General features: G+C 40.7%; 1 protein-coding gene across 5 annotated transcripts in view; it reads right to left on the minus strand.

Annotated features, from left to right (window-relative positions):
• The window catches only part of cfap74 (cilia and flagella associated protein 74), an 85238-nt gene extending 73070 nt beyond the window's left edge, over positions 1-12168 (minus strand). For 4 of the 5 annotated variants that reach the window (XR_007449655.1, XM_049581240.1, XM_049581241.1 and 1 more), the window contains exons 1-12: positions 12051-12168; positions 11448-11546; positions 11178-11262; positions 10689-10853; positions 9660-9758; positions 9441-9545; positions 7610-7783; positions 7151-7261; positions 5731-5833; positions 3678-3835; positions 3302-3515; positions 3035-3190 (exon numbers count right to left, since the gene is read on the minus strand). Coding sequence is in view for 4 of the 5 variants with exons in the window: in XM_049581240.1 (XP_049437197.1) it covers positions 3035-3190; positions 3302-3515; positions 3678-3835; positions 5731-5833; positions 7151-7261; positions 7610-7783; positions 9441-9545; positions 9660-9758; positions 10689-10853; positions 11178-11262; positions 11448-11541 (1464 nt within the window). In the remaining variant the exon portion in view is untranslated. The remainder of the gene's footprint in view (positions 1-3034; positions 3191-3301; positions 3516-3677; positions 3836-5730; positions 5834-7150; positions 7262-7609; positions 7784-9440; positions 9546-9659; positions 9759-10688; positions 10854-11177; positions 11263-11447; positions 11547-12050) is intronic. The other variant, XM_049581239.1, reaches the window with a different exon arrangement.
• Between the last annotated feature and the right edge of the window lie 1961 nt (positions 12169-14129).

The following is a 14129-nucleotide window of genomic DNA, read 5'->3' on the forward strand; positions in this document are numbered from 1 at the left end:
AAAAAAGTATGCATGTGTTTTGTTAGACTATTCCAATAATTTAAAACATCCCCGCATTTCATCAGACCTTGCTATCAATTGGGACTATTTTCTGGCCAGTATCACTCCGCCGTGCAGGCCCGCAAGACAGCACGCCAACAGAAATCAATCAGACAGTTCATCACCACGCCGTGCAGGTGCGCAGGATAGCAACGACTAACGAAAACTTCATCGGCTGTTTCCAACAGAGAACCAGCATGCTATTATTAGTGAGGAAGAAGATGTACTAGCCCTATATATACCTACTACTACAGCGCGAACACCGGCAAAGTTGTGATTTACCCAGCTGTGGGAATAAAAACATCACCGGCTCCCAATTCTATCGGTTTCCTGTTACAGATGTAACCCGTAGGCAACTTTGGCTTGTGTCAAGTGACTAGTAATAGCCTACTGGTTCTCTGTTGGAAACAGCCGATGAAGTTTTCGTTAGTCGTTGCTATCCTGCGCACCTGCACGGCGTGGTGATGAACTGTCTGATTGATTTCTGTTGGCGTGCTGTCTTGCGGGCCTGCACGGCTGAGTGATACTGGCCAGAAAATAGTCCCAATTGATAGTAAGGTCTGACGTAATGCGGGGATGTTTTAAATTATTGAAACAGTCTAACAAAACACATGCATACTTTTTTGTAGCTTAAAACCTTTTGGTTACGTGTCCCCCGTACATCTTCAGAACTACTTTTTCTCTGGTAAGCTACGGGCCATTTCTCAGAGCAGGAGGCTCGTTGACAGTAGTGACACCGTCATATCAAAGCGACAGATGGTCAGCGTTTCACACAACTTCATGTCCAAAAACCTGAGCTATCCCTTTAAGTCAGTCAGAAAATAGTGGAGAAAAAAAACAGTTTCCGAGATTCCAAGGTGACGTCTTTAAATGTCTTATTTTGTCCAACAGTCCAAATCCAAAGATATTAGTTTCTCAAACAGTAAAAAGTAGCAAAGTGTCAAATTTGAGAAGCTGGAACCAGGGAATTTTAAAGGGACAGTTCACCCCAAAATCAAAAATACATATTTTTCCTGTTACCTGTAGTGCTATTTATCAGTCTAGATTGTTTTGGTGTGAGTGCCGAGTGACGAAGACCCTCTCCTCGACTCCTCCAAGTGCATTTTACGAATTGAGACATCCTACAAGATGGCGAGTCTTGATCGATTTCTTGGTCAAATGATTGAGGATAGAGGACAGAGGAGTCAAGGAGGGGTATTGGAATGAAGCCAATGTTTGTATCTCGCGCTGTTTGAACATGAGCCTCTTGTCCATTAGTAGATGCATGCTTCCTTCTGCACGGTGATACAGGTGGTGGGTGTAGTCTGGTAGAAAGAAAATAGCTGCTACACGAAGCTGCTCACAACAAGGTCTGTGGATTATCTTGAGTAACCGGGTCATGATTTCTGGAAAGAGACATTGCTGTTGAGTTTTTCAAATGTATTTTCTGGTGCTTTGAGCAGCACAAGCTGAGTGCCATCTACTTCCATTACACTGGAGAGAAAGCAGACATCTCTACGGGCAATATCTCCAGCACAACCCACACCAAAACAATTTATACTGATAAAAAGCGCTACAGTTAAGAGGAAAAATCATAGACTAAATAATGGGCGTAGCTACTATGACATCACCCACTGGTTTGCTGACTCCCATTTTGAAGCCTCAAGTTCGGCATTACAGCTGTCACCATCTTGGATATCTGGAGCCAGAATTGACCATATTTGAGCAACAGGCTTGCGCTGTGGAGGACCAAGGGGTGGATCTGACTGAGAAGCTAAGGACACTATTGCCAGAGAGCCTGTCACTTAAAGCAGTCTGCCCTTAATTATGCTCACTTTAAATCCTTGGTAAAAAAAAAAAAATACAGGTGAGTTATATAAAATGTCATCCCCTGTACAGCTGTCACAAATGGGGAAATTAGCTATAAAACACCAAAAACGTTTTTTGTACCAGGCTGTAAACATTTATTGGTTGGCATCCTGTTCTATTGTAGGATTTATTTCTGCTGTAAAGTTAGGCATTCTAACATGGGTGTGTATGGACACTAACTGGCTTCCGGAGCCAGCCTCAAGCTGCCGTTCAAAGAACTGCAGTTTTTAGCACTTCCGTGTTGGCTTAATTTTTTGGGGGAAAATATGTATTTTTGAACTTGACTGATTTGGGTGAACTGTCTCTTTAATCATTTTACTTGATAAATTACTGTTAAGCAGATCACAGACATTGATGTCAAATAATTTTCTGTTGATTGATTAATAAATGAATTGACTATTTGCTACAGCACTGATCGCTTCCATTCCAAATGTAAATTCTCCCATTTTTAATTCAGTGTCAGCCAAAATAAAAGCTTATTCTTAAAATATCTGTACAGGCCCTCAAAAACTTGGATTGCTCAGGCTCTCCCTAATTCTCTCAGCACTGTGGCCTGATTGTTGACCTAGGAGGATTAAGACAGACTGTGCTACCCCTGCGAAACATGGTGCTCTGTTTCACTTGCCAGGGATGAGCTTCAGAGGAAGGATGTGGAGGTTCCCCCTGCAGATCCCATCCTCCCTTATGCACGTGCCCTGCCAAAGTTGCAGGAGTCTAATGACGGAACTAGAGCATGACCCCTCACTGGTTTCCCATCCACAAACACTGAGAGCTGTATTTACTGGAAGACGCTAACAAGAACGAGGTACAACTGAAGTACTGGGAATTGAACCTGTGTTTTGCTCCTCTACCTACCCATGCAATACCCACCTTTTAGCCAGTCTAATTAAAACAATGAACCAGAATCTCTTAAATCAAACCTGCTACACAACTATTTCAAACCAATTAAATACTGGCTTTCAGTGAAATTATTTCTATAATGTGCTTCAGTCTGCAGCTGGGGAATTTAGATGTTAAAAAATATGCAATAAGCACATCCATAGAAAAATAATGTGGCTGCTGAGAATGGGACATGATTTATGAGTGTTTAAATTTAGCATCTTGCAGGGATTTGCTTTGCTTGGCAGTGGATGCTGTTTCAGTGCACCTTGTAGTTCTGGTCCCACAGCCCAGAGAACTCGGGCTCAGCCAGGCTGACAGCAAGGCTCTGCTGGTCCACTTCCTGTTGCATGGTTTCGTCTGGGTCCTCAACATCAGAGGAAGCTGACGATGAGCTGCTGACGTCAATGAACTGTTTTAACTGCTGGACAAATGCACACACACACACACACTGGGTCATAATTGTTCAAAATGCACTCAATCTCTTTACGCAGTCATTTCACAAGTGTCATCTCAGATGTAATGAACCACTTACGATTGTGGCTTTCTCCTCAGTGGCTGGTGGGGGGCTGGGACCCAGGGGGTACAGGAGGTTTTCTCTTGCCCTCTCAAGAGATTGGAACTTGTCAGAGGCTGAGGGTTTAGGCAGGACTGCCTGCTGCTTCTTTCTGCTCTTTACCAGCTGTTCCTCCTGAAGGATTTTTGCAACAATCTCCAATCTCTTTGACTTCTGCCTCTCCTCGAATTCCCTGAGAAAGGCAAATCAACAGGACTGCATTATACTGAAATGCGGTCATGTATTCCTCAGCACACAGCGAGAGAAAACACCCACACACTGCTGCATGGAGTGGGAGTGGAGGACATGCATGTGGGAGAGGAGAGGAGAGGAGAGAGGAGAGGAGAGTACGTACTCTTGTTTTCGTTTTATCTCCTCTAGTTGTTTCTGTTGGTACATATGCTTGATACTGTTGATTCCTTGGGCCTGCAGGGATTCTCTCAGTCGTCTCTGTCGCTGCTCTTTCTTCTGGGCGTTTGCTTTGGCTCTGCTTTGATGGACCTGTAAACTCTCCTAAAGAAATAAGGTCGGATTAATGAGGCTATATTTGATCACATCATATGTGAGCTTAATGAAGTGTTGATCATTTGAAATGGGAGAGATGAAGATCACAGAACTATTTTCTTGCAAAATACAAAATGTACCTGTGACTTGGAAAATACAGCACTAAACATGATGATGATTAGCACTGCAAGATTATGATGATGAGCATATAAACACTGTTGGCAACAGTGTACACACTCAGGAGTCGAATTCACTACATATGGGGATCCATGAGAAAGTGTAGTAATAAAAACATATTTTCTGCTTCACATCTCTACTAGCTAGGAGGATAATTTGGTCAGATCAAATGTTACAGTCTTGTTTGAATATAACATTGCTATTTATGTACAATACAATCATTTAAAATGTATACTGTAGACTTTGCATGATCACTGACATTACTGCAGCTTACACAAGTCGTACTACATCCAATATACTTACGCATATGACACTGCTACATCCCCGATTAAAAAACACCGATGTCATACTGTAAAAACTACAGAACCCAGCAGGTGTCATGGGAAGAAAAGAAGATTTTGTTTGAGCAGTTTGTGCCTTCAAATATACTTTGTGCAAATACATTAGTCATTTGTGCTTTTAAATTATTATGAAACAGTAACAGCAGGAACCGTAGTCCTATGTTGTTGTGGCAATTTTGGCCAATTAAAGGGGAACATCCATGTTCAGGGTATCACGATATACCAGTACTGACAATAAATATGATATTTAAAAATGAAATATTGATATTAACTGTCCAGCTTTGGCTGTTGTTATACCTCTGAGTGGCCTGAAGGCAATGCAGTGAAAAATAAACAGTTGTCAGGCCATGGACAATATTATCTAAATGAAATCCTTAGTTTAAATGCAGTTTTGTTTTTATTTTGGACATGGTATGGATCTACTTGAAATTATGCCTGTCAGACAACATTGTGTAAGCTTTGACATCCCCCAATCATAAGTTAAAATGCTAACAACTTTGTTTAGCATAATGCTCTGTTAATTTGTGCACACAAAATTAGTAATTCAAGAGCAAACATCAGTTATTTGTTAGCTTTTCCCCCATAAATTGAAATGCACATACAATACATACTCAGGCCTGCCCACAGAAATGACTGGGTCCCTGAAAAGGTCCAGTTAATGGGCCCTTCCTAAATTTGCTTTACTTGTATCAATGCATGCATGCAAACTCAGTAACAGGGGTTACATAGGCACTATCGTCTTTCTCACAGGTGGTGACGGGGCTGGTGGTTCCTTTAATGACACTAGCTACCTCTTGGCTAGTAAAGTTAGCGCTAATGTTAGCCTCCTGGATATTGTTTGCCTTCACTGTGAGCTAACTGAAAGAAGTTGGTCATTGCATTATTATTTGGGTTTAAAGTCCTTGCCAGCTCCATCTTTTTCTTCTCCTTTCTCTTCTAGCATCCTGATTACATATACAGTAGGTCCCAGCATGGCAAGAAAATTCACTCCAACATTAGGTAATAGTTTCTTATCAGCAAATTTTAAGGTCATGTGGTTGGCAAGCTGTCAACATTTTTGAAAAGCATTAATGGCACAATCATGAACCTTGACTGCGATAATAATCACAAACATTTGAAAACCTTACAGTTACATGTGTGCTTACTTTACCATCTTAGCACAAATCAAGGCAAATTAAAGCTTTAAGAGTCGTAATGTATCGCTGAATATGGTTTGTACATAAAAGGTTGTTAATGTATGCACTTTAGAATCATCTTATACTGCACTATAGATATGGTAGCTATGGAAAATATAAATAATACATAGCGCTATAGCTTGTGTTTCTCATCACTGCTAAAACAACAACCATAATGCTATAGAAAGTATGAGAGCGTGCTGTTGCTCACTTGGGTGGCTGCTATGTTAGATTTCAGTGACTTGACAGCTTGTATCCTCTTCTCCAGTAACTCCCTGTTCTGCTGCTCCTTCTCTGCCTCTTGCTGATGCATCCTGAATGAAACAGGGGCAATCACAAATACAGTACAGAGAAGAAAAACAAACCTGCTGTTACTGCTTGGGATTAAAACTTCAAGGGAGCTGAGCAACACTGAGGTTAATTATCACAACTCAGAGAAATGCTTTATTCTCTGTAACCACATCCCTCTGAGAATTACAAGAAAATACTGTTCACTTTAGCTTTAAGGTGGTGAATAGTGATAGAAAACACTGTTCAGCTCAGGTTCCACATACATATAGGCATTTATAAAAAAAAAAAAAAGACATATACAAATAAACATGTACAAAATCAATAATAATCAATACAGCATAGTATCGCGATATTTTAGTGTGGCAATATCGTATCGTCACATGGTGCCAAGTATCAATTTTTTATTATATAAATTATCAATACTACAAACACAAATTAAACTTTAGGTAGCCTACCAGAATAATAAAATCAATTACTTTTTCAGTCCACTAGATACATTTTGCTGCTGAGGAAAAAAATGGCTGAGGTGAGATGAAGAGACTACTAGAGTAATGCTTATTAATAGGGATCAGTTCATTGTTGGTTTCGTCTTTGGTATTTTTTACCGTAAGTAAATATAATATCACAAGGCTTATCCTTTAAAGAAATTCTATACAACATACAGAGCATTAATATAGCAGCAAACAACTATTTGCGGTGTAAAAATATAGAGAATTCACTCGGTGGTTACTGCTGATAATGGGACGGCGTTGCAGTGGAAGCGTAGCGCCCACCCTCCAGTTAACACTGTTAGCTCTGTCAGCACTATCGCTGTTGTTACAGCTGTTTTTGCTGTTTGGACTTTTAGCTGCTAGTCGCTAGTCTCTGAGTCAGCTACAATCTCAATATCATATAGAGCTCCTTTAATGCTTTGAGGTGGACCCACTGTGACTGTATTGGATTTCTTAAGCTCTTGCTTTAAATTGCAACAAGAACACTTATGTTGAGGGTGACCAACCAAAGTCACATAAGCTCACTGTCACCGCAGACTACAGACCAGAACAAAACCTTAATTTCATTTACAAGGCAGTATTTTCCATATTAGCATTTTCTTGGGAAATTTCATGACTAACTGTAATCACTTTTTTCTCCTCAGATCTGATGTGCTATTCACTGTCCGCTAGAACTTTTCTGCATGAAGCTGAGCTCTTTCAAGTATCCTATGTGGCCTGCTTGTAATATATCCAGCCAGTATGAGCTAATGATCAATGGGATGTGTCAACTCTTCAATGAGCTCTCTGAGAAACACCATATTCTTGTTCTAGTCTAAGCCCCGTTTATTGGCTTAAAAAGCTGATTACCTTTTAATGGTCTCTTTCAAGTACTTGGCAGCTATCTTGCGGTTTGCCTGGCCCTCTTCAATTTTCTTCTGACATTCAGCCTCCTCTTTCTTCAGCATGGCTGCCTGTTTACTATCAGAACGTAATCACAAACACATACACACATACCAGTCTTTACACCCAAGGTTGATATAACTGATTCCCTATACAGGCTTCTCATAAAAAGAATCAATAAAAAAGCCACACAGCAATTTCAAAGGACAAACAATATTTCCATAGGCACTTTGAACACACAAGTCACAATGTTGCATTTGATCTCATTTCAGTGCACGAATGAATTATTTATAATCTTGTGCCGTGTGCTTATAAGTGGTATTTTTGCTTAAATTAACGTCACGTCATTTACTTCACTTGTTTATGTTCTGAGATCAATCATTTTGTATGCACAGTGTGAATGGAAAATATGGTTGTTTTCCCTACTCCCTGAGATGCTGTATCTTGAGCTGCAGGTTCTGGCTGGCTTTCCTTTCCCGCTCTAGCCGTGTCGCTGCCTTCTGGGCCTTAAGACCCCGGAAGACCCGCTCCTCCTCCTGCAGCTCCTGTCGGAGAGAGAAGAACCTGCCAAGCTCCACCTCCACTTCATTCAGCTCCAGTCTGAGGAGCAAAGGCATAGAATGAGATGGATGTAGATAAAGCATGAAGTTAAAAATGCTGACTGTTGGTATATGTTATCTATCAATGCAGTCACTTAATGTAACAGAGGTTAGACGCTATCTAGACCTATATGGGATTTTGAAGCACTATGTGGATTACATTTAGCTCTGAATTTTTTATTTGAATCATTAAAAACAGGCCAGCACTTAATGAGTGATAACTGGAAAGCCTATGAAACTGCATTCAGAGCACATGAGGATATTAATATTTCCTTTAGACAAACTAGTAGTCCTTTAAAACTGAATGAGGCAGGATTCCTTATAGGTTTTACAAAACAAGCACAGCTGCCCCACACCTCACTGGAATGATTTTTATGATATAACATAACAAAGACAAAGTTTTTCTTGCATATCAAACTCTCGGAATATTAGCATGCCATAATTGCTTGCTAAGTAGTAAAAGCCTTCCAGCGAAGACGACTGTTTACAGCATTTATTACTGTGATGCAGCTGCACAGAATGTCAAGTAACCAGGCTTCCTGACTAAAGAGAGCGCAGTGTTAGAAAAAAAAAACAATACACGGGGCCGCATTGGTGTGGGCGTGTTGTTTCAGGTACCACTGAGATGCTGAAATACAATCCAGAAAGTCTGTTTTGAGGAATAGATCCATGGGTTTGAAGGTTTAGCAGACACCAAAACATTGCCTGCAGGTTTGTTGTGCTATTAGAAAAAGATTTTACAACTCGGAACAGTTATCATGGATGAATGTGCACGTCTGGTTTGCAAATATAGTACTCTGTTTCCAGATGATGTCACACTGAGCTGTAGCAAAAAGTCGGGAGGTTAAACTTTTTTTTCTGGATGATCCTTAAGGCTGGGTATTCGTTTAAAGAAATTATGATACCAGTACCAATACCAGGTGCCCTTAAATTGATACCAATAGAGTACTTCATTCGATACCCACAGAGTGGTGTGTAGTAGCCATACTTTCAAACGTTTTGGTGGCGAATCAACGCGCTGAACTGCCAGCTCTATCAATACACCACACTCACCTTCACCGCAGTAGTTAGGTGAGTCTGCGTGGCCGCACACACAACCACAGTGGCAGGGCTAACTGTTAGCTTGACACTGCTAACATTACCTAGCGGTTATACAGAGGTTTAACGACAGAGTTGAGCTTTTATGTTGTCAGTGTGCATTTGTTGGGACCGTTTCGGTGTTGGATGTTAGCCACTACTGCTGTGTCAACTCGTGCTAACTAGTGTTGAAGATTGACAAGTGCCGTTTTAAAATGGCGACTCTTGGTGGAATGCATCTGCAGTTGTCTAAGTGACAACAGCTGCCTTTTTGTTTAATTTTTTATTTCAATGTCAAAACATAGTGGGTAGACATGGAACTGACTCTGTGGGAGGAAAGTGACTCTGGAGAATGGAGAGACGTTGTGATGCTACTTGGTTATGGGATATTTCAGGAAATACCTTAAAGATATCTAGAACCAATACCTAGCCCTAATGATCATGCGTTTTTTTTGTGTGTTTGTCCCCCAGTGTCAGTGTGGTGAAATATTGAAATAAATGAGGGGGCTGAATTTTTCATGCAGTACTAATGCCTATCAGAACAAAACCTTACTGCCTAACCATTTTCCTCTCAGACTCACTCTTGTTGCTTCAGCTCGGTGTTGATGTGGCCCTCCAGCTCCTCCTCACTCTGCAGCTTTTGACACAGATGCTTGTGCTGGGCTCGCAAACGAAACACTGCCACGCTGCAGAATAAAATACAGAGTGCAATACACACAGGTTAGGCAAAACAGAAACGCCTCATACAGTATATGAATATAAAGCACAGACCAGACTCTGTTTCTTTATTTTGAACTCACCTGTTGTCTGCTGCTTTCTGTCGCTCTAGCTTTCTCTCCAAGTCATCCCTCTGCTGCACCAAACTTTCAATGTTCTGACGACAGAGTTTAAGCTCTTCTCTGGAAAAAAAAAACACAAAATAACAAAGACAAGTTCAAATGTTGACACAGGGAAACATGCCGGATCAAAGTCAATCAGAAAGAGCACTTTCAAGGCTCTGATGTGTTCAGAGGGTCAGGCTAATGGATTTCCTTGTGGCCATTGCAATAAAAGGAAGGTAATTCTGTCGGCTAACAAGGTAATCTAATGAAGATATTGAAAAGCCGAGAGTGGACGCACACACCTCAACAGCTTTGAATTGCCCAATGTTCTTTTCGCAGTCTAATGGTGTGCAACAGAACAATCTGTGACGTGGGGAAAAGACTGTCAGAAAAAAAAAAAAATCATGGCACATGGTACAGTAAAAGCGTGAGATTGGTTAAAAGCCAGGTGTGCTTAGGCTCCATTAAACTCATGTTTGATCAGAGCGCAGAACAGCTCCACTCTGACCTTTGATGTTTTTGTGCTAAAGGAAAATGATAGCCATTTTTGCCGGGGACCGCATCACAGTTCATCGGGTGCTTAATGGCTCGCAGTGCAGACAAATAAAAAGAGGGACGAAAAGTGGGAAAAGGGGACATTACGGGAAATGTTCTCTCTTCAGCTGAAATGATTTCCTGCAAATAGCTGAATCAATTGGTACAGAAATGATTGGCCTTGTGTGAAGAGGGCAAAAGGGGAAAGACCTAGGAAAGTGGAATAACACGGAAAAAAAGATGCTTCCAGAAAATGAAAAGATTGTGGAAAATTGTTTTTTTTTTCTCAGCAATGCAACAACCTGTGACAAAAAGACACCTGTGTTTGTTTGGTAATCTTACTAAAAAAAAAAAAAGACGCAAAGTTTCCATTATGTTTACAGGTTTCAGTAGAATCTAGAAAGGCACAGGGATTTCTATCTAGGGTCTGATGCTACTGTGGCTCTAGAGGTTTGTTGATTGCCAGGTCCAGACCTGGCTTTCAACACGTCATGCTCCTTCTGTCGATGAAAGCAGTCCAGCTGGTCCAGGTTTCGTCTCAGCTTGAACATCCGTGCTGTCGCGGCATAACTCCTCTTCTCATCATTGACAGCCGCAACCGCAAGGTCACCATCACAGTCACTATCACCATCGTCCTCTCTTCGGGCAGATGGAAAGTGACATTTAGGAAAGGTCACATGCTTAATGCAAAATCTGACTATGCACTATGTACACACATAAAATTATATCACTACTATGCCTAGCTGTGTTTGTACTGAGGTTTCACAGTGTAGAAAACATAATAAATTCTGGATTGAGGTTTATCATTTTCTATTAAAAATATAATTAGAATTACAATGAGTCACAGTGACTTGATGTTCTAAATACTGAGAGAGAGATAACAGGATTAAGGATTAATACATAGACAGCTGTATTAAATGGTCTAAAAATGATATGATTTACAGAGAAAAAAGAGACACTCACTCATACAACTCATCTAACCACTTCAAATCAGGAGGAAGGGCTGACTCTTCTTCATCAGTGAAGGTCTCCTGGCCTGGACCATCCTCTGAAATATATACATCATATATTAAGTGAGAATATCCCAGTCTCCTTAAACTATGATAAAAGAGACAGTTGTATAGGCTACATGTGTGATTGTGAATTAGAGAGAAACTGGCATCCTCAGTGACTACAAGGAGAGATGACAGGCTGCATTTTGCGAACAAAGCAGCAATGGGAGCTGTCACTCACCCTCATTGTCCTCATCAGCGCTGAGGTGGACACCCAGCTGTCCGGACCTGTCTGACGCCACATCTAATGGGCTCTCCCTGTCTTCCACGTCCATTTCACCTTATTAACACAGGTAACACAGGTATATTGTCACACAAATCTTCGACATATCTCTGAAAAGGGGCTGAAGGCTAACAAAACTATATCTGGGCCCAAAACATAGCGCCAATTCATTGTCAGTATTCCATGTCAGCATCACGTAATTTTAAAGTTAGCTCACCTTGATTGTTGCAGCAATAACTTAGCTGCTGGTATCATTTAAAAAAAAGTAAAAATAATCATTTTAATGTGTTTTTTGTTGGATAATATTTCGGCCGATATGAAAATTTGCTCTTAGCAGACGTTGTGGCAAACTTTTGAGGTGTGTGGCAGTGCCACTAAGTAACTTAAGGCAACATTAAATAACAAGATTTTTGAACGGACTTTGGCGTGTCGTTTCTCGATATGGGCTAGCTGAGCTTGGAGAGCAAAAGCTTGGCAACTAATGCACAATTAACGCTAAAATTAGGCTCTGTAACATTTAAAGAAAACTTAAACTTCATTTAAAGAACACTGAGTCGTTACCTCGCTCGGCTAGGCTTTCCTTTTCTTTGCAAGATATCTTCTCAAAATTACTTAGTGCGCACAGCAAAAGTTAATCCGCCATGTTTGTTAGTGTTTCCAAGGAGACGGAACGCAGGGGGCGGGGCTTTGAAAGCCCCTCGAGACTGAACTCCCAACTGAAACATGCTGTTGGAGAAATATTAAACCAACTGTAATGACATAAGGTCCGCCGACATGACTCAGTAAGACGTTAAAATAAGAATAAAATCACATAGTGCACTTGGAAATGACAAAGTACTTTATGTTAAAGAAAAAATGAATCACTATTGTAGCTTAATGTGCCTACAATGATTTTACTCCTCTGATAGCAGCACTGAATAAATGCATTTTCGTTACCTTTCAATATAATTCCCTCCACCAACATTGGTTTATTTCTCCTGATTGATATCAGTCCAGCCACACTCAGCAGAAAATGTCTCAGCTGGCTCAGAGAGAATGATAAATCTGTGAGTTATGCAAAATCTTTTGTCGAGCATACCGTATGGCCCTATCTGATTTACACTGGAAAGGACGTTAATTTGTAGTTGATCAGTATTGCACTGGCACAATGGGTTTTTTTTTCATTGGAAAGATTCTCTTTTATTTGACACAATAATGCTGTCTTTCAGTGCATCATGTTAAAGAGGAATTCAGAGGGAGAAGAAGGAGAGGAGTGTGTCCTACTGTATAACATATTGAAATCTTGTGATAGAGGAATATTTGTATCACCATGGGAGACTGAATAAATAAATAGGACGAGTGTGCATGCCTGTGTTGTTGGAGAGAGGGCAGGTTTTGTTGGGGAGATAAAGGCAGAGCAAAGAAACTGTGAGGGAAACAAAGACCAGCCGACATAAAGGATGGATCAACAGGAGTGAGCACAGAGAGATGGAGAGAGAGAATACATGAGGGTGAAACGAATAAAAGGAATAAGGAATAGTTTGTGTTTGAGAGCCATGGAGAAGACAGTCCCGTGCAGTGCATTGCATTGCAGCATGCACTGTAGCCTGGTATCTTTATATCAAAAGAACTTGCAGTGCAAATCCAAGTGGAAGGTCTGGTGAGCAGGAGAGACAGTGGTTTGAATCCCCAGCTACTGACTCCAGGCCTACCTCCGCTCCCCAGGGCTGAGGGAGAAGAAACCAGGGCAGGTGCACTGCAACTGTGCATGAACTAGGCCTACTCTCCCCATAGCACATAGAGGTTACTATTAATAATAAGGAGAATATAATAGCCTGCATGTTGTGACAGAGAGGGGGGTATTTTTCTTATCAATCCTATGTTTGATATTTCTTAATCAAGCTGAGAGGAGATTAAAATGCCTACTGAGATTACCTGTGGGAGTCATAATATTCCTATAATGTGATAAATCCCTTAGAAATTCATAGAATAATTCAAGTAGGAAGCAAGATGTGTTGGTAACTTGCTTTGGTTTATAATCTGTTTTAATATTTGTCAAGACTTCTGTATCTGTCAAGAATGTCTATCATGTTATTAATGCCTGCTGTGGTTTTAATTACATATTTTATGTATATACAGTCTGGTACTAATGGTATAGAGTTTTGTGTGTGTTTGTTTTGTTAGTACTTGTACTTTGGTGGGGCATTTTTATTCCTTTACTCAATGGTTGAAAGCAGAGAGATGAGGAATGACATGCAACGAAGGTCCTCGAATGGACGGTTTATGTTAAGCACTTTAATCCCTCGGCCGCCATGATGCAACCATCATGTTTTCAAATATGTCTTCTGTGTCAGTAGTGGTCTTATACTTTGTGATGTTATGCTGAATCTCCACTGGGTTCCCATAGAGACTGTATCTCTTAAAATTGAAGCCTTTGGTCTCTGACATAAAAGCGTTCTAACCCTAACCTCTGTGTGAAGCATTCAGATCAACACGTGCATTAGAGCAGAATTATGTAACAGTCTGGGGTGGAGGTGTTGAGCTCACAGTGAAACCTCTCATCAGCCTAGGTTCTCATTCCTCATATTATTCTGCTGACCAAAAGCCCATGTCAAGCTGAGGCAGTTCGAGAGTCCCATGAGGGACTGTTTAATTTTACAA

This window comes from Epinephelus fuscoguttatus, linkage group LG7 (assembly GCF_011397635.1).
Source record: "Epinephelus fuscoguttatus linkage group LG7, E.fuscoguttatus.final_Chr_v1".
Classification (NCBI taxonomy): domain Eukaryota; kingdom Metazoa; phylum Chordata; class Actinopteri; order Perciformes; family Serranidae; genus Epinephelus; species Epinephelus fuscoguttatus.